At 40.1% G+C, this 25,327-nt stretch overlaps 1 protein-coding gene across 1 annotated transcript in view; it reads left to right on the forward strand.

Moving 5' to 3' along the window:
* The first annotated feature begins 265 nt into the window (after positions 1 to 265).
* The window catches only part of zranb2 (zinc finger, RAN-binding domain containing 2), a 44,386-nt gene continuing 19,324 nt past the window's right edge, over positions 266 to 25,327 (forward strand). The window contains exons 1-6 of the mRNA XM_087990648.1: positions 266 to 555; positions 13,941 to 13,993; positions 17,799 to 17,907; positions 18,246 to 18,328; positions 22,846 to 22,922; positions 24,900 to 25,031. Coding sequence (XP_087846774.1) covers positions 485 to 555; positions 13,941 to 13,993; positions 17,799 to 17,907; positions 18,246 to 18,328; positions 22,846 to 22,922; positions 24,900 to 25,031 — 525 coding nt within the window. The 5' untranslated portion in view covers positions 266 to 484. The remainder of the gene's footprint in view (positions 556 to 13,940; positions 13,994 to 17,798; positions 17,908 to 18,245; positions 18,329 to 22,845; positions 22,923 to 24,899; positions 25,032 to 25,327) is intronic.

Raw genomic sequence — 25,327 nt, forward strand, 5'->3', positions numbered from 1 at the left:
TAGTCCCTTTAAAACGCAGGAGTTCAGGATGGCATGGCCTGGCTCGGCCCAACCAATCGGATCCTGGCAACAGCGGTCCTCCAGTATCCCAGGAGGCTGCGCGCCTTGCAGCCACTAAGGCCGAGCGCGGCCCAACCAATCGGATCCTGGCAGCGGCGGTCCTCCAGTATCCCAGGAGGCTGTATGTTTTGCAGCCACTAAGCCGAGCGCAGTCCAACCAATCGGGTCCTGGCAGCGGCGATCCTCCAGTATCCCAGGAGGCTGTGCGTTTTGTAGCCACTAGGCCGAGCTCGGGGGTGTAGCTGCAAATTGGTGACGGTGGGTGGGAAAACAGAGCAGGGCGACGGTAACCGGGGAGAGCGTGGGCCGCGCGTGCTCCTAACTGGAGAAAGGATTCTTTAAATAGATATAAGTCCCCTGGACAAGTGAGCATCGACCCGGCTGCAGCTTCCCCCTCTTCTCCACTCCATCCCCGGCACCTTCAATGGAAGCGGAAAAGATGTCGGCGAAAAGCTTTCGCGTCAGCGACGGGGACTGGATTTGCCCCGATAAAAAGTAAGGGAAGCAGAATTGTAATCGTAACGAGGAGAGAGGGGCCCCGGGCGCTCTGTGGTTTGAACTGCCTCGGCCTGAGTGAAAAACGTGAAGAGCAGGCCCGCCCCAGTCAGGGAGCTTCTTTATCAACTCCATAACTCTTCCTCAAAACGGAGTAGGAGCTTCTTTCGTCTTGCTTTTACGCTTACAACAAACGATGCACACGTGTTCTGCTTTTTGAAATAATACTTTATTCAGTTGGTTTTTGTCATCTTAACGCCCAAGTGCTTATCTATTCAAGTCACTGCTGTCCTGCTGTCCATGTCATTTAGTTCGGAGTTTTTTTGCCTTTTATTCGATAGCAAGCCTTCTTTGATGTCTGCACATTCGAGCAGTGTTTATCGCATCGGCCACGGCGCTGTTTTTCGGTCTGTTGTTACACCTGACACTTGCGTGTTAATTACAAAAGAATTAACTTTTAAAGGTCCTGTAAGTGTGTGCGCAATTTAATGGTATGATTAGACGTAATAGTGTCAAAGAAATGCTGTCCCGGATTAAATTTTTCAGGATTCTGATGTAGCATCAGTTTCAAGTTTTTGTTAAAAAGCACGTGGCGTACAAGCAATATTTAATACCTTTTGTTTTGTCAGTGCTGGAGGAGTTGAACTGGTTTTGGCACAATGTACCCCCACACCCATTACTTATTTTGCCTTAATGTAAATGGGAGGGAAAGCAGCACTTGTGTTCAGTTTGATCTTCAATGTCTGCTGCTCAGTTTCTGATGAAAGGGCTTTTGCCCAAAACGTTGATTTTGCTGCTCCTCTGATGCTGCCTGAACTGCTGTGCTCTTCCAGCACCACTAATCCAAAATCCATGCTCAGTTTCTATCCTGACTTCCTAATCTTGTGTGATTTGGACAAGTTGAATGAGTAGGCAAAAATGTGTCAGATGAGGTATAAAATGGATAAATGTGCGATTATCTGTTTTGGTAACAAAAAACAGGAAGCAAATTTTCTCAATTGGAAAGAAGGTGGTGCAATGAGACCTGGGGGCCCTTGTGTACCAGTTGCAGAAAGTAGTGAAGACAAAATATCCAGATTACAGAGGAGGAAGTGCTGGATGTCTTGAAACAGTTAAAGGTGGATAAATCCCCAGGACCTGATCAGGTGTACCTGAGAACTCTGTGGGAAGCTAGAGAAGTGATTGCTGGGCCTCTTGCTGAGATATTTGTATCATCGATAGTCACAGGTGAGGTGCCACAAGAATGAGTTGGGCCCTCTACTTTTTGTCATTTACACAAATGATTTGGATGCGAGCATAAGAGGTACAGTTAGTAAGTTTGCAGATGACACCAAAATTGGAGGTGTAGTGGACAGCGAAGAGGGTTACCTCCAGATTACAACAGGATCTGGACCAGATGGGCCAATGGACTGAGAAGTGGCAGATGGAGTTTAATTCATATAAATGCGAGGTGCTGCATTTTGGGAAAGCAAATCTTAGCAGGACTTATACACTTAATGGTAAGGTCCTAGGGTATGTTGCTGAACAAAGACCGTTGAGCACAGGCTCAAAGCTCCTTGAAAGTGGAGTTGCAGGTAGATAGGATAGTGAAGAAGGCGTTTGATATGCTTTCCTTTATTGGGCAGAGTATTGAGTACAGTAGTTGGGAGGTTATGTTGCGGCTGTACAGGACATTGGTTAGGCCACTGTTGGAATATTGCGTGCAATTCTAGTTTCCTTCCTATCGGAAAGATGTTGTGAAACTTGAAAGGGTTCAGAAAAGATTTACAATGATGTTGCCAGAGTTGGAGGATCTGAGCTACAGGGAGAGGCTGAACTGACTGGGGCTGTTTTCCCTGGAGCGTCGGAGGCTGAGGGGAGACCTTAGAGGTTTATAAAATTGAGAGGCATGGATAGGATAAATAGACAGTCTTTTCCCTGGGGTCGGGGAGTCCAGAACTAGAGGGCATAGGTTTAGGGTGAGAGGGGAAAGATATAAAAGAGACCTAAGGGGCAACTTTTTCACGCAGAGGGTGGTACGTGTATGGAATGAGTTGCCAGAGGACGTGGTGGAGGCTGGTAAAATTGCAACATTTAAGAGGCATTTGGATGGGTATATGAATAGTAAGGGTTTAGAGGGATATGGGCCAGGTGCTGGCAGGTGGGACTAGATTAGGTTGGGATATCTGGTCGGCATGGACGGGTTGGACCGAAGAGTCTGTTTCCATGCCAAACAGCTCTATGACTCTAAGTGGTATGTTGGTCTTCATAATGTGAGGATTTGAGTGCAAGAAAGGGGATGTGTTACTGCAATTGTATGAGGAATTAGTAAGCCCATACCTGAAATATTGTTTGCAGTTTTGCTGTCTTTGTTTGAGAGGGTCTTCTGGCAGTGAAATGCATAGAAAAACATTTACCAGACTGGTTCTTGGAAAGCCAGGACTGACACATGAAGAGAGACTACGTCAGTTGAAACATTTGTTGGAGTTTCAAAGAGTGAGAGGGAAATCTTGTGTAAACCTAAAATTCTAACAGGACTAGACAGGGTAAACACAGGAAGGATATTCCTAATGATTAGGATGTCTAGAACTGGGATCACAGTCTAAGGAGGCATGGGTAGGACTGAGATGAGAAATTTCTTCATCCAGGGAATGGTGAGCCGATAGAATTCTCTCTAACTGTTGAGACCAAAACGTTGTATGATTTTAAGAAGGATGTTGTGTAAAGTTCTTGGGGCTACAGATCAGGAAGGGGAGAAAACAGGAATGTGGCATTAAATTGGTTGATCAAATGGCAGAGCAGCCTTGAAAAACGAAATAGTCATGGAGACGTACAGCACGGAAGCAGACCCTTCGGTCCATGCTGACCAGGCATCCCAACCTAAACTAGTTCCACCTGCCAGCACCTGGCCCATATCCCTCCAAACCCTTCCTATTCGTTTACCCATCCAGATGCCTCTTAAGTGTTGTAATTGTACTAGCCTCCACCACTTCCTCTTGCTGCTCATTCCATACACGTACCACCATCTGAGTGAAACATTTGCCCCTTAGGTCTCTTAGGTATTTCCTCTCTCACCCTAAACCTATGCCCTCTAATTCTGGACTCCACACCTCAGGGAAAAGACTTTGTCTATTTATCCTATCCATTACCCCTCACGATTTTGTAAACCTTTATAAGGTCATCCTTCAGCCTCTGAGGTACCAGGAAAATAGCCCTAGCCTATTCAATCTCTCCCTATAGCTCAAATCCTCCATCCCTGGCAACATCCTTGTAAATCCTTTCTGAACCCTTTCAAGTTTCAAACATCTTTCTAATAGGAAGGAGACCAGAATTGCACACAATATTCCAACAGTGGCCTAACCAATGTCCTGTACAGCCGCACCATGACCTCCCAACTCCTGTACTTAATACTCTGACCGATAAAAGAAAGCATACCAAACGCCACCTTCACTATCCTATATACCTCTGACTCCACTTTCAAGGAGCTATGAGCCTATAAGTCCCTATAAGTTTCTAAGGGGCATGGATAGGATAAATAGACAAAGTCTTTCCCTTGGGATCGGGGAGTCCAGAACTAGAGGGCATAAGTTTATGGTGAGAGGGGAAAGATATAAAAGAGACCTAAGGTGCAACTTTTTCTCAGAGGGTGGTACATGTATGGAATGAACTGCCAGAGGAAGTGGTGGAGGCTGGTACAGTCGCAACATTTAAAAGGCATGGGCATATGAATAGGAAGGGTTTGGAGAGATATGGGCCAGGTGCTCCCACATGGGACTAGATTGGGTTGGGATATCTGGTCAGCATGGACAGGTTGGACCGAAGGGTCTGTTTCCATGCTGTACATCTCTATGACTCTATAACTGTACCTCTTATGCTCACATCCAAATCATTTATATAAATGGAAAAAAAGTAGTGGACCCAGTACTGATCTTTGTGGCACACCACTGGTCTCGGGCCTCCAGTCTGAAAAACAATCCTCCACCACCACCCTCTGTCTTCTACCTTTGAGCCAGTTCTGTATCCAAATAGCTAGTTCTCCCTATATTCCATGATATCTACCCTTGCTGACCACTCGCCCTTGCGGACCCTTGTCGAATGCCTTACTGAAATCCATATAGATCACATCTACTGATCTGCCCTCATCAATCCTCTTTGTTACTACTGCAAATAATTCAATCAAGTTTGTGAGACATGATTTCCCACGTGCACAACCATGTTGACTATTCCTAATCAGTCCTTGCCTTTCTAAATACATGTCGATCCTGTCCCTCAGGATACCCTCCAACAACTTGCCCCCCACAGACATCAGGCTCACTGGTCTATAGTTCCCTGGCTTGTCCTTACCATCTTTCTTTAGTGGCACGACGTTATCCAACCTCCAGTCTTCTGGCACCTCACCTGTGACTATTGATGATACAAATATCTCAGTAAGAGGCCCAGCAATCACTTCCCTCACTTCCCACAGAGTTCTGGGGTACACCTGATCAGGTCCTGGGGATTTATCCACTTCTATGCATTTCAAGACATCCAGCACTTCCTCCTCTCTAATGTGGACATTTTTCAAAACGTCACCATCGCTCTCGCTCTCTCTCTCTACCCCCGCAATCCCCTGCAGCTCCATACAAATGTCACCTTGTTAATCGTCGAGGGGCCCTTATCTCTCCCAGTTACCATTACCTGTTGCTGTTTTCCATGTTTCTGTCACTTGAAGCTAATTGTAATTTTGTTGTGGTCATGGTGTCAGTACTGTTGTCAGCATTCAGTCTTCTGTTTAACAAGGTTATTTTTTCATGTCTCACTTCAGGACTTGAGCACAAATTTGTAGGTAAACCATGCAGTATTGAATGACTGCATTGTTGAAAGCACCAATATTTGAATGAGAAATTAAACCCAGGTTCCTTTTGCTCTTTTAAGTGAACTGTTTTGAAGAACAACAATCAAATGAAGGCCTGGTCAATAATTATCCCTCAATTGTCACACACAGATTGTTTTGCCCCTATCACATGCACAATAATCTCTCATAAACAGTACAAATTGGGTGCTGCATTTCCAAAATATTGCAATTGATTATGGACAAAAGAGTAAATCTTGGGTGAGGTGATGACATCAAGGACAGTTGCTAAGGCTTCAAGTGATCTTATGTAGAAGCAAGGAATCCGAGTAAAATTAGAAACTGGAGAATGCTGTCCACTGGTGTAATGCCCAGCACAAAACAAGATGGTAGTGGTTAATCATCTCAAACTAAGGATATCTATCACTGGATGAATTCCACAGGGCAGTGACCTAAACCCAAACATCTTAACTACTTCTTCATGGTCTTCACTCAAATAGTGGAGTTATAGGGGCTTGTGACACGATTTCTTCAGGACCAGAACCTCCAAGTTCCAAATTTGATCTGCTGCAGAGCTATGTTATAACATGTCCCAATAGGTAAGTTCAATACACATAGGTGCGATTGTTTACTGATGATTGCTGTGATTAGTGTTCTATACAATTCATAGTAACTCGGATACTGAAGCAGTCCGTGCCTGCTTACAGAAAAACCCAGCCAACAATTTATTTTGGGCTGATAAGTGGGAACTAATGTTCATGCAATGAGTCCCAGGCAATGACTCTCTCTAATGAGAGAGAATCTAAGCATCTCTCCTTAACCATGACTGAGCCCATATCATCATCCAAGGGTTACTGTTGATCAAAACATTAACTGGAGGAGCAATTATAAATACATAGGTTACAAGAGCAGATCAGAGGTTAGCCATACTGCAGTTGGCAACCTGCTCCTAACTCCACAAAGCTTGCCTCCTTTTTAGAAGATGCACGACAACTCCCCAAAGCTCCTTTGACAGCTTCAAACCTCAGACCTCTGTCAACTTAAAAGAACACAAACAGCAGATGTAAGGGAACACCGCCGTTTATACATTTCTTCCCAGACTGCACATCATCGTAATTTGCCATTCCATTACTGCTGTGTCCAAATCCTGGAACTCCCTGTCAGCATCGTGCGTGTTCCTACATCTTATGGACTGGTTGGTTCTAGAAGGCCAATCGCCAGCAGTTTGGCATGAAAATAAATGCTTTTATGGACGTTTGCATCCTAAGATCATTTTTTTAAAGTGGTCTTTGGTTTCAAAATGAGTGTTAAATTGAGACTTAAATTGTTCACTCTGCTATGCAAAACCCTAACTTCGATTGTATATATTTGCATGTAAAAAGCTTTAGTGCAAGAGAAATTGAGTCTGTTTTTGAATGCTCTTGATCTTCGCTGCTAAGTTGTTGCCTCCCTTTGGTGCAGTTATTATAATAAGGAATGCTCAAAAGGCGAAAAATTGGTCATGCATATTTTTTGAGTTCTTGAGAAGGTGATTAGAGTTAGGAAGAAATGAGGCCATGGAGGGAATTTGAATCAAAGACTCAAATTATTTAAACCTGTTAACCAGTATAGATCGGTGAGCAATGCGTAATGAAATGAAGGTGACATTTAGCTGTTTTCCCCTTACTGTGCATAATGAATGAACTACTCGCAATCATTGATAAACATGCCCGTCCTGTTGTTTGGAAAGTCATTGGCTATCTAGATGATTTCATAGGGTCTTCCCTCCCTGGCCATGAATGTTCAGAAATTGGGATGTTTGTCGATGATTGCTGAGAGAATTATAAAGGCGGATTCTGGTATTCATGACACAGCAGGAAGAGTACAGGTAAGGCACCCAGCAAAGGTGGCAGCAGTGGACCTCCCCTTCCTTTCCCCCCGCCTTGGGATTCTTAATTGAAATTGCTGATGAGACTGCTTGACACTTAAACAATTCCACTTCTCTTGCCATGGGGTTCTATGGTTGGTCCGGTTGAGTTTCCGATCAATGGTAGCCCCCCCAGGATGCTGATAAGGGGAATTCAGTGATAGTAACACCATTGAATATCAAGGGGTGATGTTAGATAGTCTCTTATTGGCAATGGTCATTGCCTGACATTTGTGTGGCACGAATGTTACTTGCCACTTGTCAGCCCAAGCCTGGATATTGTCCAGATTGTTTCATTTGACCATGGACTGCTTCAGTATCTGAGGAGTCAAGAATGGTGGTAAATGTTGCGCAATCATCGACAAACATCCCCATTTCTGAACTTATGGAGGGAAGGTCATTGATAAAGCAGCTGAAGATGTAGAGGGGCTGGTATCTCCTGGGAGGATGCCTATGCATGACATTTCTTAATGTAGAGAAGCTGGTGCACCGATAGCCATCACGTGAACCGTAGCAGGTTGGAGTCAAAGCCCAGTGGCACGGAGACCAAGACGACTGGCAGCCCTTCTCTGTTGTACGTTCACTTGCCTTTGCAACCATTGTGATATTGTAATTGTAAGTTCAGCTATCATCTCCCTGCTCTTCTGTTGAGGTCTTCATGATTGCACTTTGTCTAGACCCTCACCCTTTACCTTACTATTATGAGTGACCCTGCCAGGAGCTATGCTCCAGACAGTTTAGCTATCTGCTTCCTAGCACAAGCTTTCCTCCACAACAAGACAGCGATCCTCGGAAAAGAGCTGAAGTTGGTTGGGCGTAGGATACTGGACAGAGAAGATTAGAGAGATCTTGATCAATTGAACCAATGGGCTGAAGAGTGGCAGGTGCAATTTAATTTGGATAAATGCATTGCATTTTGGTAAAACAAACAAAGGTAGTGCTTGTTAATGGAAGGGCCCAGTCTAGTGTTGTAAAACAGTGAAACCTAGGGGCTCAGGTATATAATTCTTTGAAATTTACATCTCAGATAGACAAGATTATTAAGGTGTTTAGCTTGTCTTCATTGCTCAGACCTTTTGAGTACAGCGGCATGGTGGCTCAGTGGTTAGCACTGCTGCCTCACAGCACCAGGGTCCTAGGTTCAAATCCAGCCTCGGGCGGCTGTCTGTGTGGAGTTTGCACATTCTCCGTGTCTGTGTATTCTAGCCCTCTGAAAATGAATGCTAACTTTGCATTTGCCTTCCTAATTGTCAACAGAACCAGCATGTTAAGAGAATCCTGAACAAGTCCCTCTTTGAGTGCAGGAGTTGGGCGTCCTGTTCAGGTTGTACAGGGTATTGATGAGGCATCCTCTGGAGTACTGTGTGCAGTTCTGGTTGGCCTGCTATAGCAAGGATATTATTAAACTAGACCGGGTTCAGAAAAGATGTACAGCATGTTGCTCAGAATGGAGGGTTTGAGTTATAAGGAGAGGCTGGATAGGCTGGGGCATTTTTCACTGCAGTGTAGGATTTTGAGGGGTGACTTTATAGAGGTTTATCAAATCTTGAAGGGCATAGATGAGATGACTAGTGAGGGATCCCCCTGCCCTGCCCTGCCACCCAAATGGGGAAGTCAAAACTAGGGGCATATTTTTAAGGTGAGAGGAGAAGGTTTTAAAAAGGACAAGGAGGCAACCTTTTTTACAGTGGTTTGTGTATGGAATGAACTTCCAGAGGACATGGTGGATGCAGGTACAGTTATAACATTTAAAAGGCATTTGGGTAAGTACATGAATAGGAAACGTTTGGAAGGATATGGGCCGAAGACAGGCAAGTGGAACTAGTTTAGTTTGGGAACGTGGTTGGTGTGGATTAGTTGGACTGAGAAGTCTGTTTCTCTGCTGTATGGCTATGATTGTACTATGACTCCATAGTAATGAAGGGATAATGTGATGTAGTATAAGTTGGGACATGCAGCAAAGACCTCCAGTTTAAAGGTTAAAATGTAGGAAGCTGGCTAGAAGTTTGTTGTGTTGTCAGGTGCAGAGGTAACAAAGGCATGGTTGAGGGCTCCATCAGATAAGCTGAGGTGGGCTTGGGCCTAATTATGTTGATTGGAAAGTGAGTTACTGAGATGTCTGGAAGGAAAATTGTTATCAAAAAGACTTGCAGGATAGTTTCACCATATCCCATTGTTGGGGAATGGTTGTGAAGATAGGAAAACAAGTTATTAGGAAATAATGAGATATTGACCTACAGATTAATTAAAATGGAAGTGGGATACTAAGAATTTATGTTGATGATTGTAGGCAAAATAATGTAATATTAAGTAAACGTACCCTAACATTGGACACATTTTAAAATAAGTTAACTTGTGTGTCAGAGTAAGTCATGTAACTTTGGTATTCCAACAATTATAGAAAGTGTAATAAACTGGAAGACTTGTGCATCTGTGTTTAATTGCAAACATTTTTTGAGAAATTAGTGTTGAAAGTTTTTTCAAACCATTTTTGGTTTTGACTGAAAGAACCACATTAATTGTGTGCATCTGAGAAACACAAGACAATGGCAGAACCATTTCATTGGATTTATTTGACTCTGACTCTAATTTGACTATTTGAGAATTTTTAAATTAAATAATGACTCTGAATGATGGAGATAAACTACTTGAGATTGAGAGATTCTGTCACTTTTTGGAATATTGGAGAGTAAATGGAAGCGAATATGGGATTTTGTTGATGAATAAAAGCATAATGGAGGAGAAAGCAAGGTGCATGTTTTGAATTGAAGAGACAATGCTACGAGGTACGGAATGGTATGATGAGAGCCAGGAGGTATTAACAATAACAGTAGTCATTATCTTCCAAAATTTTCTAGTGTAGCAGTTTTCAAATATATTAGTTCTATTCAGACATGGAGGAAATAGAAAATTAGGAACTACAAGTAGTTCAACTGACATCGTCATTGGCAAAGCACCAGGTTCTCATAAGGAAGACTTAACAATGCACGTAGAAAATGATATGATTTGACAAAGCCAACATGGTTTTGCAATAGAAATGTGGTGTTTTTGAAATCAATTGCATTTGTTTTAGGATGTACATAAAAGTAGATAAACAAATGTAGGGCACCTGGGTTTCCAAAGGACATTTGATAAGGTACCCCATTAAAAATTAAAACACAAGGTGTGCTCACATGGATGGAGGATTGTATATCTGACAGGAAGTAAACATCAAGTTTCCAAGTGATAGGTTGTAGCTAGTGGAATGCTGTAAATGTTGGGGCTTGGTTACTTACAGGCAATTATGTCCGTGCTCTTGTGACTCTGTGGTCATTGGCTACACTGTTCTAGATAAGTGGCTTGACTGGTGGGAGGAGACTGGCGCACATGATGCACCTGTATCTGTCAACAATTGGGAGAAAGTGAGGACTGCAGATGCTGGAGATCAGAGTCGAGTGTGTGGTGCTGGAATGATCCTGATGAAGGGCTTTTCCCGAATCGTCAATTTTCCTGTTCCTCGGAAAAGCCTGACCTGTTGTACATTCCTGCATCACACTCTTGACTCTGCCAGCGATTGGCAGTAATAAAGGTTGGTGGTTGGAGGGAGCAATTAGTGGAGGAATCACAAGGCAAGAGGACTCCAAAAACAAGTTACTCTGGTTGGGATGGGTGAGTTGTGTGAGGTGGCTGATTGGTATGTGAGGCCATAGTGGTTGGGCTACGTGGAGTAGCAGGGGAGTGTGGGTGTCGGGAGACTAAATTGAAGCTTAGAGGGAATTTGATATTTTTGTTTTACCCATCCGGTGATGGGCATTCAAAACTCATTGCCTGAAAACTAGTCAAAGCAGATATCCTCACACAATTTTGTTTTTAAATGTTTATCTGACAAGGGTGCAAACCTCAAGGGCTGAAAAGGATCTGGCTTGTTGGCCAGAGTGGATACTGTGACAATATGGCATCTTGCATTCTCTAAATTTCTGTAGTGGTTCTTATTTATTTCTTCCTTTTTATAATTTGATATTTACTGAACCTGTTTTAATTATGTAATGGTTTCTGCAGAGATCAATAACCAGAATTTAAATCTCTTTAAAGGTAATTAGCCAGAAGAATGACCTGATGGTATTTTTGTTTAAAAACTTTTATTGTAACTTACTAAAAAGCATGACCGAATTTTCTTTTTCAAGGTAAGTTGTACTTTAACTGCAGAAATTGTCATTCCACACGTATACTTTTCATTGCAATCTCCACAGCATTGCAGCCTTTTAAGCAAGCAATCTAACTTTCTCAGTATGCATTCTCATATCTTGGTTTTGTGCAATGGTAACATCAAGTGACTGACTGTATGTGACTTTCTCCTTTGGAAAATGTCTTTAATCAGTCAACAGTTTTCTTCCTGGACATATCAGCCTGCAAGATTGTCTGTCTGTTCGACTTCTGTAACTGCCAGAGAGCTCACAAAGTTTTTTCTTTCTGCTGACCACATGGAACCTTTCTATCTGTGATAATGCATTGCTCTGAATAAAATCCTGTAACCTGATCTCAAAAATAGCTTCTGCTGCCCTTTTTCCCCATGGAAGCATGAAGCATGGTAACCTCCATGTTCGGATAGAAATGCTATTCATTTATCCCTGCTTTCATCCTAAAAATAAATAGGGCAGTTTAAAGCAGAACTGTTGACAGCAATTTCAATTTGTGCTGTTCACTGTACTGTCGGCATCCATTGGCAGGAGCAGATTGCAAATCTCAAATCTTAGACTACACCGAAGTAATAAGGCAATGCTCCTGAAACCCTGACTGTATTGGATAGAGCATATAGCTAGATTGGAAAACCATCACATTCCTAAGCAGTGCTAGCATTTGTCAAAAGAAACCAAGGATGGTCACAAGTGTTACAGAGACCTGCATGAGGGAAACCTGAAGTAACAATTTAAATGTGTTGGAAGAATCTGCACAAAAAGGAACTTGCTGGAGAGTTCTGACCTATACGGTTTCTGTTCCTTTTTGAAAGAATCAACGTTTATTTGCTGCCCACATCCAACATCAGAGCAACATCTGTATGTGTTGCAAACAATATCCAGCTGTCTAAACTGGAACTAATGTGTTCATTGTCAATGAGTCTGTGTATCCATTTGCTTTCTTTGAATTCAAAGGGCATTACTTTTCTGGGGCTTTGGGAAACCATCTACTCATGCTGTTGTAAAATGTTCTTAAGGGTGCCTTTCACTCTAATAATCAAACTATGTCTTTGCTGTTATTCAGACTTAAGGGTAGATCTCTCAATCATCATTACCTTAAATTTAATAATATGTCAATTGTAACAGCTGGAATTTGGGGCATTCTGAAACCTTTAGCTTGGAAGATAATGCTGATGTGGGAGAAAAGAAACAGGAGAAAAGACTATCTGGCCATTGTTCATTCATTAGAATAAACCTAGTCACTCCTTCAGTAACGTGCAGTATTCAGTTGATATCCAAATAATGTCAGGGCTTTTACCTCAATCTAGCTGATACTTGGCCAAAGTCAACCTCTTGTTGGAAGATTTGACCCCCTTGTTCTACTGACTCCAATAATGCTTCCACTTGTGTTTTCTGTACTATTTACTGTGTTGCACGCTTTAGTAAGATCACCATGCAAACACTTGTTTTCAAAACTGGAAAGTTCTTCTATCACTCCTAATTTATATTTTCTCATTTTTTTTTCCAACAGAGACTACTTGGACTGAGTTTTGACTGTCATTGTTTTGTCAATTTGTGTTTTATCCATATACTGAACAGTAGGTAGAGCATTGACCGCACTCAACCAGCCCATGTTTACAAAACTCAATATAATATCTATCATCATGTAATTCCCATGATTGGGCAGCAAGTGTGCTAAGAATTGTATTGCAAGCCCAACTGCGAAATTGGCACTACAGAGTCCTCTCCTCTGAGTGAAGCAATAGCATGGGTGAGAACCTGGTGCATTTTCCAGAGTAGTGGTCAGTACCCTTTTTCGCATGCAGTTTAATTGTTATTGCCTTTTTGAAATTTGACATTTCTGCATCCATGCTGATGATAAAAAGATGAGGTTCAACGGCATGTCTCTTTTTCAGCAATACTTATTTTGACAAACTTTTTAATCACACTAAATAAAAACCAGAAGAACTGTGGATGCTGTAAATCGGAAGTAAAAACAGAAATTGCTGGGAAAGGTCAGCCGATCTGGCAGCATGTGTGGAGAGAAGTTCGTTCAGGATTCGGGTTGAGTGACCCTTCCTCAGAACTCTGTTATAGAGAGAGACAGTTGAAATTTTTATTTTCAAAACTGGCATTAAATTGATTGGACTATTTTTTGAATTTTAATTTCAGAACATAAAATGTTTACTGGAGGGAGTTATTTGTTGCCTTTTATTATTTTCTGTATAAAATAGTATAATATTGTTGTAACAAAGTTGCTTGCCATATTTACAAATCAATGGATGTTCCTAGAAAATATGCGCTTTTAAACATTTTTCTGTGTATAGCTAAAACTATCTAGTTATAGAGAAATATATTCTGCATACTTAATAGTCTTAATACTGGAAGAAATATAATAATGTACTTCTAAACCGAATGCATCTAAAGTACCATTGAAATGAATAATACTGATTCCTGAATTAATGTTTCTTTGGAAATATGTTGTTCATCCATAGTTTTTACACTTTTCTCTTAGATGTGGAAATGTCAACTTTGCAAGAAGAACAAATTGTAACAGATGTGGGAAAGGTAAGTGGTGCCAGATTTATTCAGATTGCTGCATTAAATTCAGCCACATTGTTACACTTTTTTTTTTGGACAGCTTGCAGTACTTTTGTTTTGGTGATTAGTATTTATATGTGTGAGCCTTAATTGTACATTACTGATGGCTATTTTTCACTGGGCAAAATGTTCAAATTTGATCCCCTACTTGCTTGGATATAGCATTTCCAAATGTTATGCACACAATTGTTCCATCATAGTCTTCAAAACTGCGTCTTTGAGTTTTAATTAACTGATTAGGTAATGCTGGCATCTATGGAACTAGATAAGTCACAACATAGACGTAAACCATTTTGCCAACTTGGTTCAAGTCAGTGTTTCTAATCCCATTTGCTCACTTCTTTAATATCTCTTCAACCTCATTTCCTTCATCCACTTAGCCAGTCTAACCTTGAATATTTCTGCCTCTCACACTAACACTGAGAAATTATTCCTTCCTCAGCTCAATTCTGTGTAAAGAAATTTCTTGTGCCTTCTATTCTAACTTTCGTCCTCTTGCGATGAGGGAAATCAAGTAACGCTATATTACTGCAAACATTGATCCTACTTCTCAACTTTTTAAAGGTGCATGTTGGATTTAAATCATATATCTTTTGGGAGCACGTTCCACATATCCATTGTCTTGTGACATTTTCTAACCATGCAATAGCTTGGGCACTTTTCTACATGATCTCTGGTTCTGTGTTTATTCTCCCAGATAAATATTTTGTTCATCTCGATATTTTTCATTAGTTTAACTTGTGTTTCTGTTCACTTTTTTAAACCTATAATAAAGATAGATTTAGTCCTCTCAGCTTCTCCTTGCTTCAGTATTTGAGTGCATAGTTATAGCAACTATACCAATTTTCTTCTGTCTCTCACAATGATGAGCTTAGGAATAAGGAAGGTGCAGTCATTCATTAATGTGAATTTCTATAACGTGCTTGACAAATTGTGGACGCTGTTCCCAAAGTGCAAACTTTTAAAATATTGGTTATGACATGATTCCAGCCCCATTAGTTTAAATAATGCCGCTATTACGAGATTTTCTTAACATTGAATTGCATGAGAACAGAACTACTGTATTATAGCAGAACTAACTATTTTAAAGATGTGGGCGGCACTGTGGTTAGCACTGCTGCCTTGCAGCACCAGGGACCTGGGTTTGATTCCTGCCTTGGGTGACTGTGTGGAATTTGCGCATTCTCCCAGTGTTTCCTCCAGTTTCCTCCCACAAATCAAAGATGTGCAGGTCGGGTGATTTGGCCATGGTAAATTGCTCATAGTGTTACCCTTGACTCATTAGTCAAGGGTAAATATGGGATTGGGGAGTGGGGCTGGATGGGTTGCTTTTCGGAGGGTTGGTATGGACTTGGTGGGCTGAAGGGCCTGTTTCCATACTGTAGGGAATCTAATCTAATCTAACATGATTAGGCCAAGGCTGACATTCTATGTTCAGTTCTGGGCACCAGATTTAGAAATCTGTGAAAATGTAATTTAGCTTGTGAAGATTTGATGGAATTGTTCAATCATTAGAGCCACTGTTGTCAGTGACTGAGGCTAGACAGCCAGGGGGCACTCTCATAAAGATGATCCAAGTATTTGAAAGAAACTAACCTAAAGAGCCATGAGTAAGGAGTAATGGAAGTGAATTAGTTGGATACTTGTACCAAAGAGTTGGCGTAGGCATGATGGGTTGCACAGCCTTCATTTGCAGTATAAATGCTTGGGGATTTTGATGTTATGAAGGCACACTTTATCTGCAAATTTTTATGCCTTTTGTATGAGTCTATGAATTAGTCAGTATCATGACATGGAAAAACACCCTTCACCCCCATTGTGTCCATTGGCCATCAAGCATCAATCTACTCTAGCCCCATTTTCTATCATTTGGCCATGGCCTTCTATGATTTGACATGTCAAGTGATCATCTAAATATTTATTAAAATTGTGATGGTTCCCACCTCACCTCCATTCAGGCTGAGGAATTCCAGGTATTCACCACTATCTGGGTGAAAAATTATTCTTTAAATCCCCTTTAAAATCTCCTGTGCTTTACCTTTATATCTACCCTATTCCCCTTAGTAATTGATCCCTATACTGAGGAGGAAGGTTGTTTTCTGTCTGCTGCATTTATGCTTTTGTAATTTTGTACACCTTTGGGTCCCCCTTCAGTCCTCTCTGCTCTCAGGGGAAAAGACTTCAGATTATCCAATTTTTCCTTATAACTTGGCACTCCAGCCCAGGGAATATCCTGATAAATCTTCTCAGCATTCTTTTCTGTGTAATCACATCCTAACTATAGCATTATGGCCATAACCACATACAGTACCCCATCTGTAACCTAAATTATGCCATGTAGAGCTCCATGATAACTCTTGAATTCAATGCATCGACTAATAAAGGCACCGATCTCACATGCCTCCTTAATTACCTTATCCACCTGTCCTGTTGCCTTCATGAATCTATGAACATGCATGCCAAGGTCCCTCTAATCCTCTGTACTTTCTCGGGTTCTACCATTCATTGTACATTGTCTTGTCTTGTTAGTCCTCCTTTTTCAGGATTAAAGTCCATTTGCCATTGATCTGCCAATTTGAGCAACCGGTCTGGATTGTCCTACAGTCTAAGGCTTTCCCCCTGTACTATTTATCATGCAACCAATTTTCACGTCATTTGCAGGCTAACTAATCAAATGTTTTGCGTTCACATCTAGATCGTTAATGAACACTGTGCACAGCAAAGGACTGAGCTCTGGATTGAAGTAACTCATGGTTAATTGTTGGGTTTAAAGCATTTATGCTGTTGGATTAGGACAGTGATAAAATCATATTATGACACATCACAATAGTAATAATGAGTCATTGAGCATTTTATGTAGCAGTTTGAACAATTAATCTTCATTTGGGTTTCACTCCATTCTACAGAGAGTCTATAGTAATCATGGATACATGCATCAAGTGAGACAAGGGCACCTGGTCAAGATGTTAACTTTGACCTCTTATCAAAGGAAACTGAGCTTAGAGATCAACCATTTTCTTTTCTCGTGTAAAGTTTCTATGCCTTTAGAAGCCAGACGCTGTCACTATTTCTGTAGTGAATGACTGTTTCAAGGATGTTATGCTGTTAACGTCTGTGGTCCACAAAAAAATGATGCTACCAACTAATTTAGGAAATACCAACTTGCAAAGTGAATTTCTTTCATAATAGTAAAATTCGCTGTATGATAGCGTGCGCAATTTTAAAAAAAAATGCTGAAAAACAGTTCTGTTCAATCGGTTTTCATTCGAAATAAGTTAATTTGTTGATCTATAAATAGACTTGTCTTGCTTGACAGTTTCTCAGACCTCTTACTGAAAAGATATTGCGCATCGATGCATACTTGATAGTGCGCGTGCAGAATACTGAGAAAGCTTGCTACAATTTCTGGTTCATGCTATTCAACTTGAAAAAGATTGGAGTCTGAGCTGGCGAGATTATTGGCTCCAGGCGCATAAATTTGTAACACCAACCCAGCTGAGATCAGTTAACCCGAACCTATCTTTACATGGCTCACATTACTGGCTAAACTCGCTGCTGTTGAAGAATTAATTTGTCTTCACCTTTTACCCAAGTGATAAATAGTATGATTGAATGTAAAATCCATATTTACATCTTACTTAATTTAGTTAATTTTCTAAACACATCTCCTCATAGCATGTGGCAGCATGCTAACCTGGACCTTATGATTAAAAAATTATTTTAAATCATTATGGTATCACTTGATTGTAGTATTTTATTACTTTTGTTTTAGAAAGAACATGTGAAGCTAAACTCATGAAGGCTGGAGGAACAGAAATTGGAAAAACTCTTGCAGAAAAGAGCCGTGGCCTTTTCAGTGCCAACGATTGGCAGTGTAAAACGTAAGGTTATCGTCTATAATGCAATGTGAACTCTTCGATTGAAAATTTTCCATCTTAAATACTAATTAGTCAAAATGAGAGCACCACAGTAATTCTGATTTCTTGATTATATATAAGAGTATTCAGGGTGAATCATAAGAAAAGATAAGGACCTTTGCAGACCATAGGCAATCTGTTTTATTTTGAAAGAAAAGCTCTGTATTGAGTCTTGAGCTGAATTTAACTTTAGAAAAACACTAGCATTCTTAGCTATCTGCTTTTTTTGATTTTCAATTTCACATGTGAAAAGAAGCACAGTCTATATATTCTGATACTGATTTCAGTTGTTTAATTTCTAGCTGTGGGAATGTGAATTGGGCACGAAGATCAGAGTGCAACATGTGTAACACTCCTAAATATGCCAAATTAGAAGAAAGGACTGGTAAGATTTGAATGCATGATAGGTGTTTATACTGTTGTTAAAAGCCATTTCATGAAATTTTCTAGTTGACTATTGTTCAGATCTGAATCGAGTTGATTATTATCAAGTTCAGTTTGATGATTTTTTAAAAAAAGATTGAAATTCAATGTAACTTGAAACTTGACTCATTTGTGAAATAAAAGTTTAGAGGCTTTATTCTGGATGCCACTTGACACTTAGTTTTTCACACATCATGCCATGTAGTCAAACAGGGCTGATTAATTACAACGAAAGCAAACTACTGCGTATGCTGGAAATCTGAAATAGAAAGACAAAGTGCTCGTGAATCCCAGCAGGTCTGCCAGCATCTGTCAAGAGAGAAACTCTTGAGTTCAGTATCACTATTCTCTGAAGCGGAGTTCCTCTCTCTACAGATCTGCTGAAGTTCTCCAGTTTTAGTTTTTATTTTAGGGCTGATTGATTGTTTGTTGAAACAGACTTCCAACATTTAAAGGGTTCAGTTCTGGAAGAGTGGAATCCAAAAATTGAGGAATTCTGATGAACATATTGGTTAAATTGTGGTTTAGGAATAGTGCATAGTTCTGTTGTCTTAATACAAAAGAAATATGGGCATCCTGAAGAAAGCTGAAAAAGAAAAGATTTGAAAGGATTATGCCAGAGCTGAGAGGATGTGTGTATTGAGAAATATTGCACAGGCTGGGTAAATAAAAGGTGGCCACCGATGAATCCATTAAGACAGAAACTTGCTGATTAGATTGAATGTGTGAAACTTGTAGAGTTGCTGAGGCAGTAGTATAGATGCTTTTAAAAGGAAGCTAGACAAATGCATGAGGGAGAAACAAGTAGAAAGTTAAGTTGATAGTGGGAGAGGCTTGAGTAAAGCATGAACCATTTGGGGACACTCACTTATTTTGTGGTTGTAGAGAAATAAGAAATTACAGTTTATATGTTAGTACTGTACATCTAGAATATTTCACAATGTTGCCCCCAGTGTTCCACAGGCTTTGGTTCTGTGTCCTCTTTTGTTTGTCATTTATATAAATGTTTTGGATGAGGATTCAGAAGGCATGGTTAGTAACTTTGCATTCAACACCAAAATTAGTGGCCTAGCAGACAGTTTTTAAAAAAAATAAAATTTTCTAAGATTACAAAAGGATCTTGCTTGAATGGGTCAATGGGCTAAAAAATAGCAGATTGAGTTCAGTCTGGATAAATATGAGGTGTTGCATTTTGGTACAACAAACAAGGGTCGGGTTTATACAATTAAATGTGGGGCCTTGGATAGTGTTGTAGAACAGAGGGACTGAGGGGTGCAGACACATAATTCTTTAAACTTTGTGTTCACATATTGACAAGGTGGTTAAGGTGGTGTTTGGCACGTATTACGTTCATTGCTCAGTCCTTTGAATATAGTAGTTGGGGAAAAAAAATAATCATTTTGAGGTTGTACAGGTCATTGGTGAGGCCTCTTCTGGAATACTCTGTCCAGTTCTAGTCGTCTAGTCGTAAGAAATACATTAAGCTGGAGAGGGTTCCGAGAGATTTACTAGGATGTTGCTGGATACGGAAGGTTTGAATTATAAAGAATGGCTGAAATTTTTTTTCACTGGAGTATAGGAGGTTGAGAGGTGACTTTATAGAAGTTCATAAAATAATGAGGGGTATAGGTAGAGTTAATGGTAGTTCTCTTTTCCCTAGGATGGGGAATGTCAAAACCAGGGGGCACATCTTTAAGGTGAAAGGAGAAAGATTTAAAAGAGGCATGGGGGCAAATGTTTTACATGGAGGTTTGAGTGTGGAATGAATTTCCGGAGAGTGGTGGATGTGGTTATGATTACAACATTTGAAAGACATTTGGATAAGTACATGAATAGGAAAGGTTTGGAAGGATGTGAGCCAGGAGCAGGCAGGTGGGGCTAGTTTAGCTCAGGGTTATGTTCGGCATAGACTGGTTGCTTTGAGAGCCCTCAACATTGGCTCAAGACCCTGTGAAATCACATGGTTTCATTTCAAACATGGGAAAGGAAGTGCGCTGCTGGTTATCACTCACTTGATCTCTGCCTGTTCCCAAGCTGATGAGTTGGTGCTCCTTCGTATTGAATACCAATCAAAAGATGCACTGAGGTGACATGGATGCTGAATGTACTCTGGATGAAGACTTTATTATCTATCACTGAGCGTTTTAGTAGTACCAATACGGACTAAGCTGGATGAGTTCTAAAGGATGTATTGATAGAAGTGACCACTATCATCTCCTTGTGGAGATGGTGTCCAGTCATCAAACAGAGGACACTCTGTCATGTTGTATGTTACTACTTCTGTGTTAAATGGGATAGGTTTTGAGCAAAGCTGGCAGATCTTCTGAAACCATGATGAACCATGAACACCCCAGAGTTGTATAGAAGCACTGTCTGTAACTTCATGGCCTAGCATATCCCTGTCACCCATTCTGTCATTAGTGTCAAGTAATCAACTCTTCATTGAGCCAGAGTACAGGGTGGCATGCCAGGAACAGCAACAGCGATACTTAAAAATTAGGTGTCAGTCTAGTGAAACTTCAACACAGGGCTCCTTGCATGCCAAATGTAAGTATTAGCAATATAGGATAGGCTCAGCAATTCAAAGACCAAAAGATTTGAGCTTTGCAGTCCTGCCTCATTCAGTCATGAATGATGGGTAGTTAAGTAATTAGCAGGAGAATGAAGCCCCATCCTTCGTGCAAAAGGCTGAAACATTTACATCCATCCTCAGCCAGAAGTGCCAAATGATTGATCCATCTTGGTCTCTATCACAGGTGCCAATCTTCAACCATTTCAATTCATCCATGTGATACTGAGAAATGGCTGAAGAGCACTGGATAATGCCACAGCTGTGGAGTCTGACAGCATTCTAACAATATTTCTGGATTGATAAATGGAAGCTAACAATTTATAATTATACACTTGTTAGGAAGTGAACATTTCTAACAAGAAAATCTAACCATCTCTCCTTGGTATTCACTGTTGTTAGTTTTATTGAATACACCATCACCAATGTCCTAGGAGTTAGCATTGACCAGAAACCAAACAGGATCTACCATTTCAGAAATACAACTATGGTTACAAGAGCAAGTCAGAAGCAAGAATTCAGTGATGGTCACTCGCCTCCCATCTTTTGTGTCTGTCCAGCATTTACAAGGCACACATCAGAAGTGTGATAGAAAGCCTTCTACTTGCTCGGATGGATACAGTTCCAACAAGATTCAAAAAGCTTAACAACACCATCCAAGGAAAACAGCCTATTTGATTGGCATGCCATTCATCACTCTCTCCATTCACTCCCTCCACCACTGCTGGAACATATGGATCATTGGCAGCATTATGGATCACTTTTTTATTCTCTTGTGGGATGTGGGTGTTGCTGGCTGGCCAGCATTAATTGCCTGTGTTTAGTTGCCCTTGAGAATGTGCTGCTTTCTTGAACCGCTACACTCCATGTGCTATGGTTAGACCCACAATACCATTAGGGAGGGAATGCCAGGATTTTGACCCAACGACGATGAAGGAATGATATATTTCTAAGTTCAGCATGGTAGGTGACTTGGAGGGGAACATTCAGGTGGTGGTGTTCCTGTGGCTCTGATGCTTATGTTCTCTGTCTCAGATGAATTTCTGCACTGCATCTTCTTAATGGTACTCTCAATTGTTATTAAATGTCAGTGGTGAAGGGAGTGGATACTTGTGGATGTGGTGCCACTGAAGCAGATAGCTTTGTCCTGGATAGTGTCAAGCTTCTTGTGGTGTTGAAGCTTCAAACATCCAAGCAAGAGGGGAGTATTCCATCACACTCTTTTCGTGCTTTGTGGATGATGGACAGACTGCGGGGTAAGGAGGCATGTTCTTCTCTGCAGAGTTCCTAGTCTTTGTCCTACTTTTATTGCTGCTATTTGTTTGTCAAGTGGAGTTGAGATTTTCTTCAAATGGCCAGTAGTGTTAGGGATGCCTGGTTGAGTTGGGTCCAAGGGATGCCTCATTTTTTTCTAAGAGTGTTAGATTCAACCTCTCTGTAATCGGGACATTTTATAGAGTGCTAATGTCAAGTGTTGGTGTGTGATCTAGTGCCAGCAATTTGGAGCTAGTTAGCATGCTTGTTTTGTAGCAGCTATACCTTTGATTACATGTTAATGGATATAATTAGATTCACATGCATGTATTGTTGTGAATGCAATTTGGATGTTTAAATTAGCCATACTTCATAACCTTAAACACTTCTTTTGAGAAAGTTCATGTAAGTAAGGTTTACCTTCATTTACAGACTAACTTGTGTAATTGTCACATGATTTTATTTAGAATAATTTTGTTTTTGTGCATATTTGATTCATAACCTGGGATTTTATAGTTACATTGTCTAAATGTAGACTTGATGTGCAGAATCTACTAATTAACTCCACTATTTGGAATGCACTTTTTGTTACCTTAATTCTTGAACTACATTTGATTAGAATATTTTTAAAATGGTGATCATTTCATTCCTGATAGGATATGGAGGTGGATTTAATGAAAGAGAAAATGTTGAGTACATTGAACGTGAAGAATCTGATGATGAATATGATGAGGTAAGACTTGAAAAATAGAATTGTTTCCTAAAATGTCTCTAATATAAAGCTAGTTAACACAGTGTGCTTGTTTACATACATTGTGGCTTTCAGACCAAGGTCTGACCTCCAGCTAAGGAAAATCTTGCTTGCAATTAGCTGCTTTTATTTTAACAATCAAGTATTGGATAGTTTGAAGAATTGTATTTAAAGTATCAGGAACTTTGACCTCCAAGAAGGACTGTACTGACATTCACAAGCTGTTGGAGTAAGGAAGATGTATCCGTGTAATGGCGCAGGTGAATGTTGGTCAAAAATGAGAGCCACTAGTGCAGCCTTGAATAATTGAGGTGAATTATGTAGGTTACCACAGAGCAGATCTTCCCAATTCTAGAAATAACCATTAGACCTTTTTTTTTTTTTATGGATTGTAACTGATTACCCTTGTCGCAGAATCCTCCACTACCTATACATCATTTGAGGAATTGTGTAGACTTCTGGGCACCTCATTCAAGGAAAGGTATAAAAGCCTTGGCATGCACAGCAGGTTTACCAGGATTACACCAGAGATGAAATTTGAAAAATTGGAATTGATCTCAATGAAACGCACAGGTACTGATGCAAAATTACAAGGTAGTAAGATGGCCTCGTAAGGCCAGTGGAATGGGGTGGGGTAGTTGGTGATGAGAGCATGTACTCCTGGAAATTGGGGTCCAACGTAGAGATCTTGGGATGAAAATCATGAACAAAAGATCTAGAGGCGAAATGAAGAAAATTTGTTTTGACTCTGTTAGTAAAAGAATACAGTGTAGTACCTGTTAATATGGTTGCAGTTGATTCCATAAATTTCAAATGGGACTTGAGCAGGTATTTGATGTGGAATTTTACGGGTAAGTCTGAAACTGAGAATGTGAAAGTTAGCAGGACGACTTTTCAAGGATTCGGTGGAGGGACAGCAAGCTGAATGGCTTCTGGTGTTTTAAGTTCCTATGTCCTATAATGCACCGCATCCAGCTATGAAAGGCTGACTGTGGTGAAAAGCATTTTGATGCCATCTGATTACATAAGAGGCCCCTAAGAGATCTTCGAGGTTCTTAATTCCATAACTGAAGGCACTTTGTCCATTTGAAAGTATGTCGGTTTCTTTTCTCCGAGTTTGTAAAATCAACGGAGTTGAATTTTTTCAGCTTATTTGGGTTAACAGAATTGGGGCTGTAAGTCTCCAAAGGAGGGCTTATTTAAAAAAAACTTTGAGAACTTCTGCATTAATGCAAAAGCTTGCACCTAGTGGTATTAAATCATAGCTGATTCTAAAGCTATTACAAATTGAAGCATCTCAGATGTAACTTTTCCAATTTGCTTAAAATGGAAATATATTTGCCATTGATTTGTCACTATTCCCTAAAGCTGGCTTAGACCCAAAACAATACCATCAGTTCTTTTGTTTTTGCTTTATAACAACAATAATCTACTCAGAATAAACAGGTAGCTTCTTATCTCCTTTCTGTATTGTCTCTGGTGTCTCAAACCTCTGACCTTTTTATTTTACTAATTTCACTTGAAGTCTGCATTTCTCTGCTTTTTACCATCCTCATTAAATTTAAAGGCCTTTTATATTTTAAAAGCTTTTTAAAGCTTTTAAGTTAAAACTTGAATTGCATATGTGTATGGCATTAGATAAACTGGGAAAGCTTTAAAGAAACAATTCAAATTGTTCAACAGACACTTATTTTTTTTCCATAAAATAAAAAGATCAGTACACATGATCTGTCCCAGGCACACTGGAAGTTAAAGACTAAATAAAACTTGCATTATTTAGTATTTTGTTATGGACAGTTAATTGATCTATGGTAAGTGTGCTTGTAATCAATCAATGACTAATTTCATTTACTGCATAGTTTCAAAACTGCTTTTTATTAATCAAGTTATAAGTATTGCAAAATTCAAGTTGAAGGCAACATGGAAGCATTTAGAAACCTGTATACTTTCATAAACTAGTTTGGAAGGAAGAAAAAGAAATTCCGTGGAAAGCCAGTTGGACCCAAAACCATCTTGCAAGAAGAAATTGAAAGCGAAAAAGATGATGAGGATGATGATGAGGATGGGGATCTCTCCAAGTACAAACTTGATGTGAGTATCATTCTTGTCCTACTTTTAACCTTTTATAATTGCACATATTTTGTAATTGTGTATACAACATGTGTTTAATGTGTTGAAGTATTTTTGTGAAAATGGCACTGTTGCATTTAAATTTTACAACTTAAAATCTTGCGCTCGCATTATTGACCTCTTTTTATTAAAAGACTTAAGGGGGAAAGAATCTGAGACTTACTGACTGTTTGTTTGCTTGTTTGTTTGTTTATCCTTGAAAGTATGATGTAAATCGGTATTTTAATCAGGTAATAAAATCATTGTTGTAGTGAAAA

This window comes from Chiloscyllium plagiosum, unplaced genomic scaffold, assembly GCF_037043375.1.
Source record: "Chiloscyllium plagiosum isolate Xiang-an unplaced genomic scaffold, Cpla_swu_hap1 HiC_scaffold_9, whole genome shotgun sequence".
NCBI classification, from domain to species: domain Eukaryota; kingdom Metazoa; phylum Chordata; class Chondrichthyes; order Orectolobiformes; family Hemiscylliidae; genus Chiloscyllium; species Chiloscyllium plagiosum.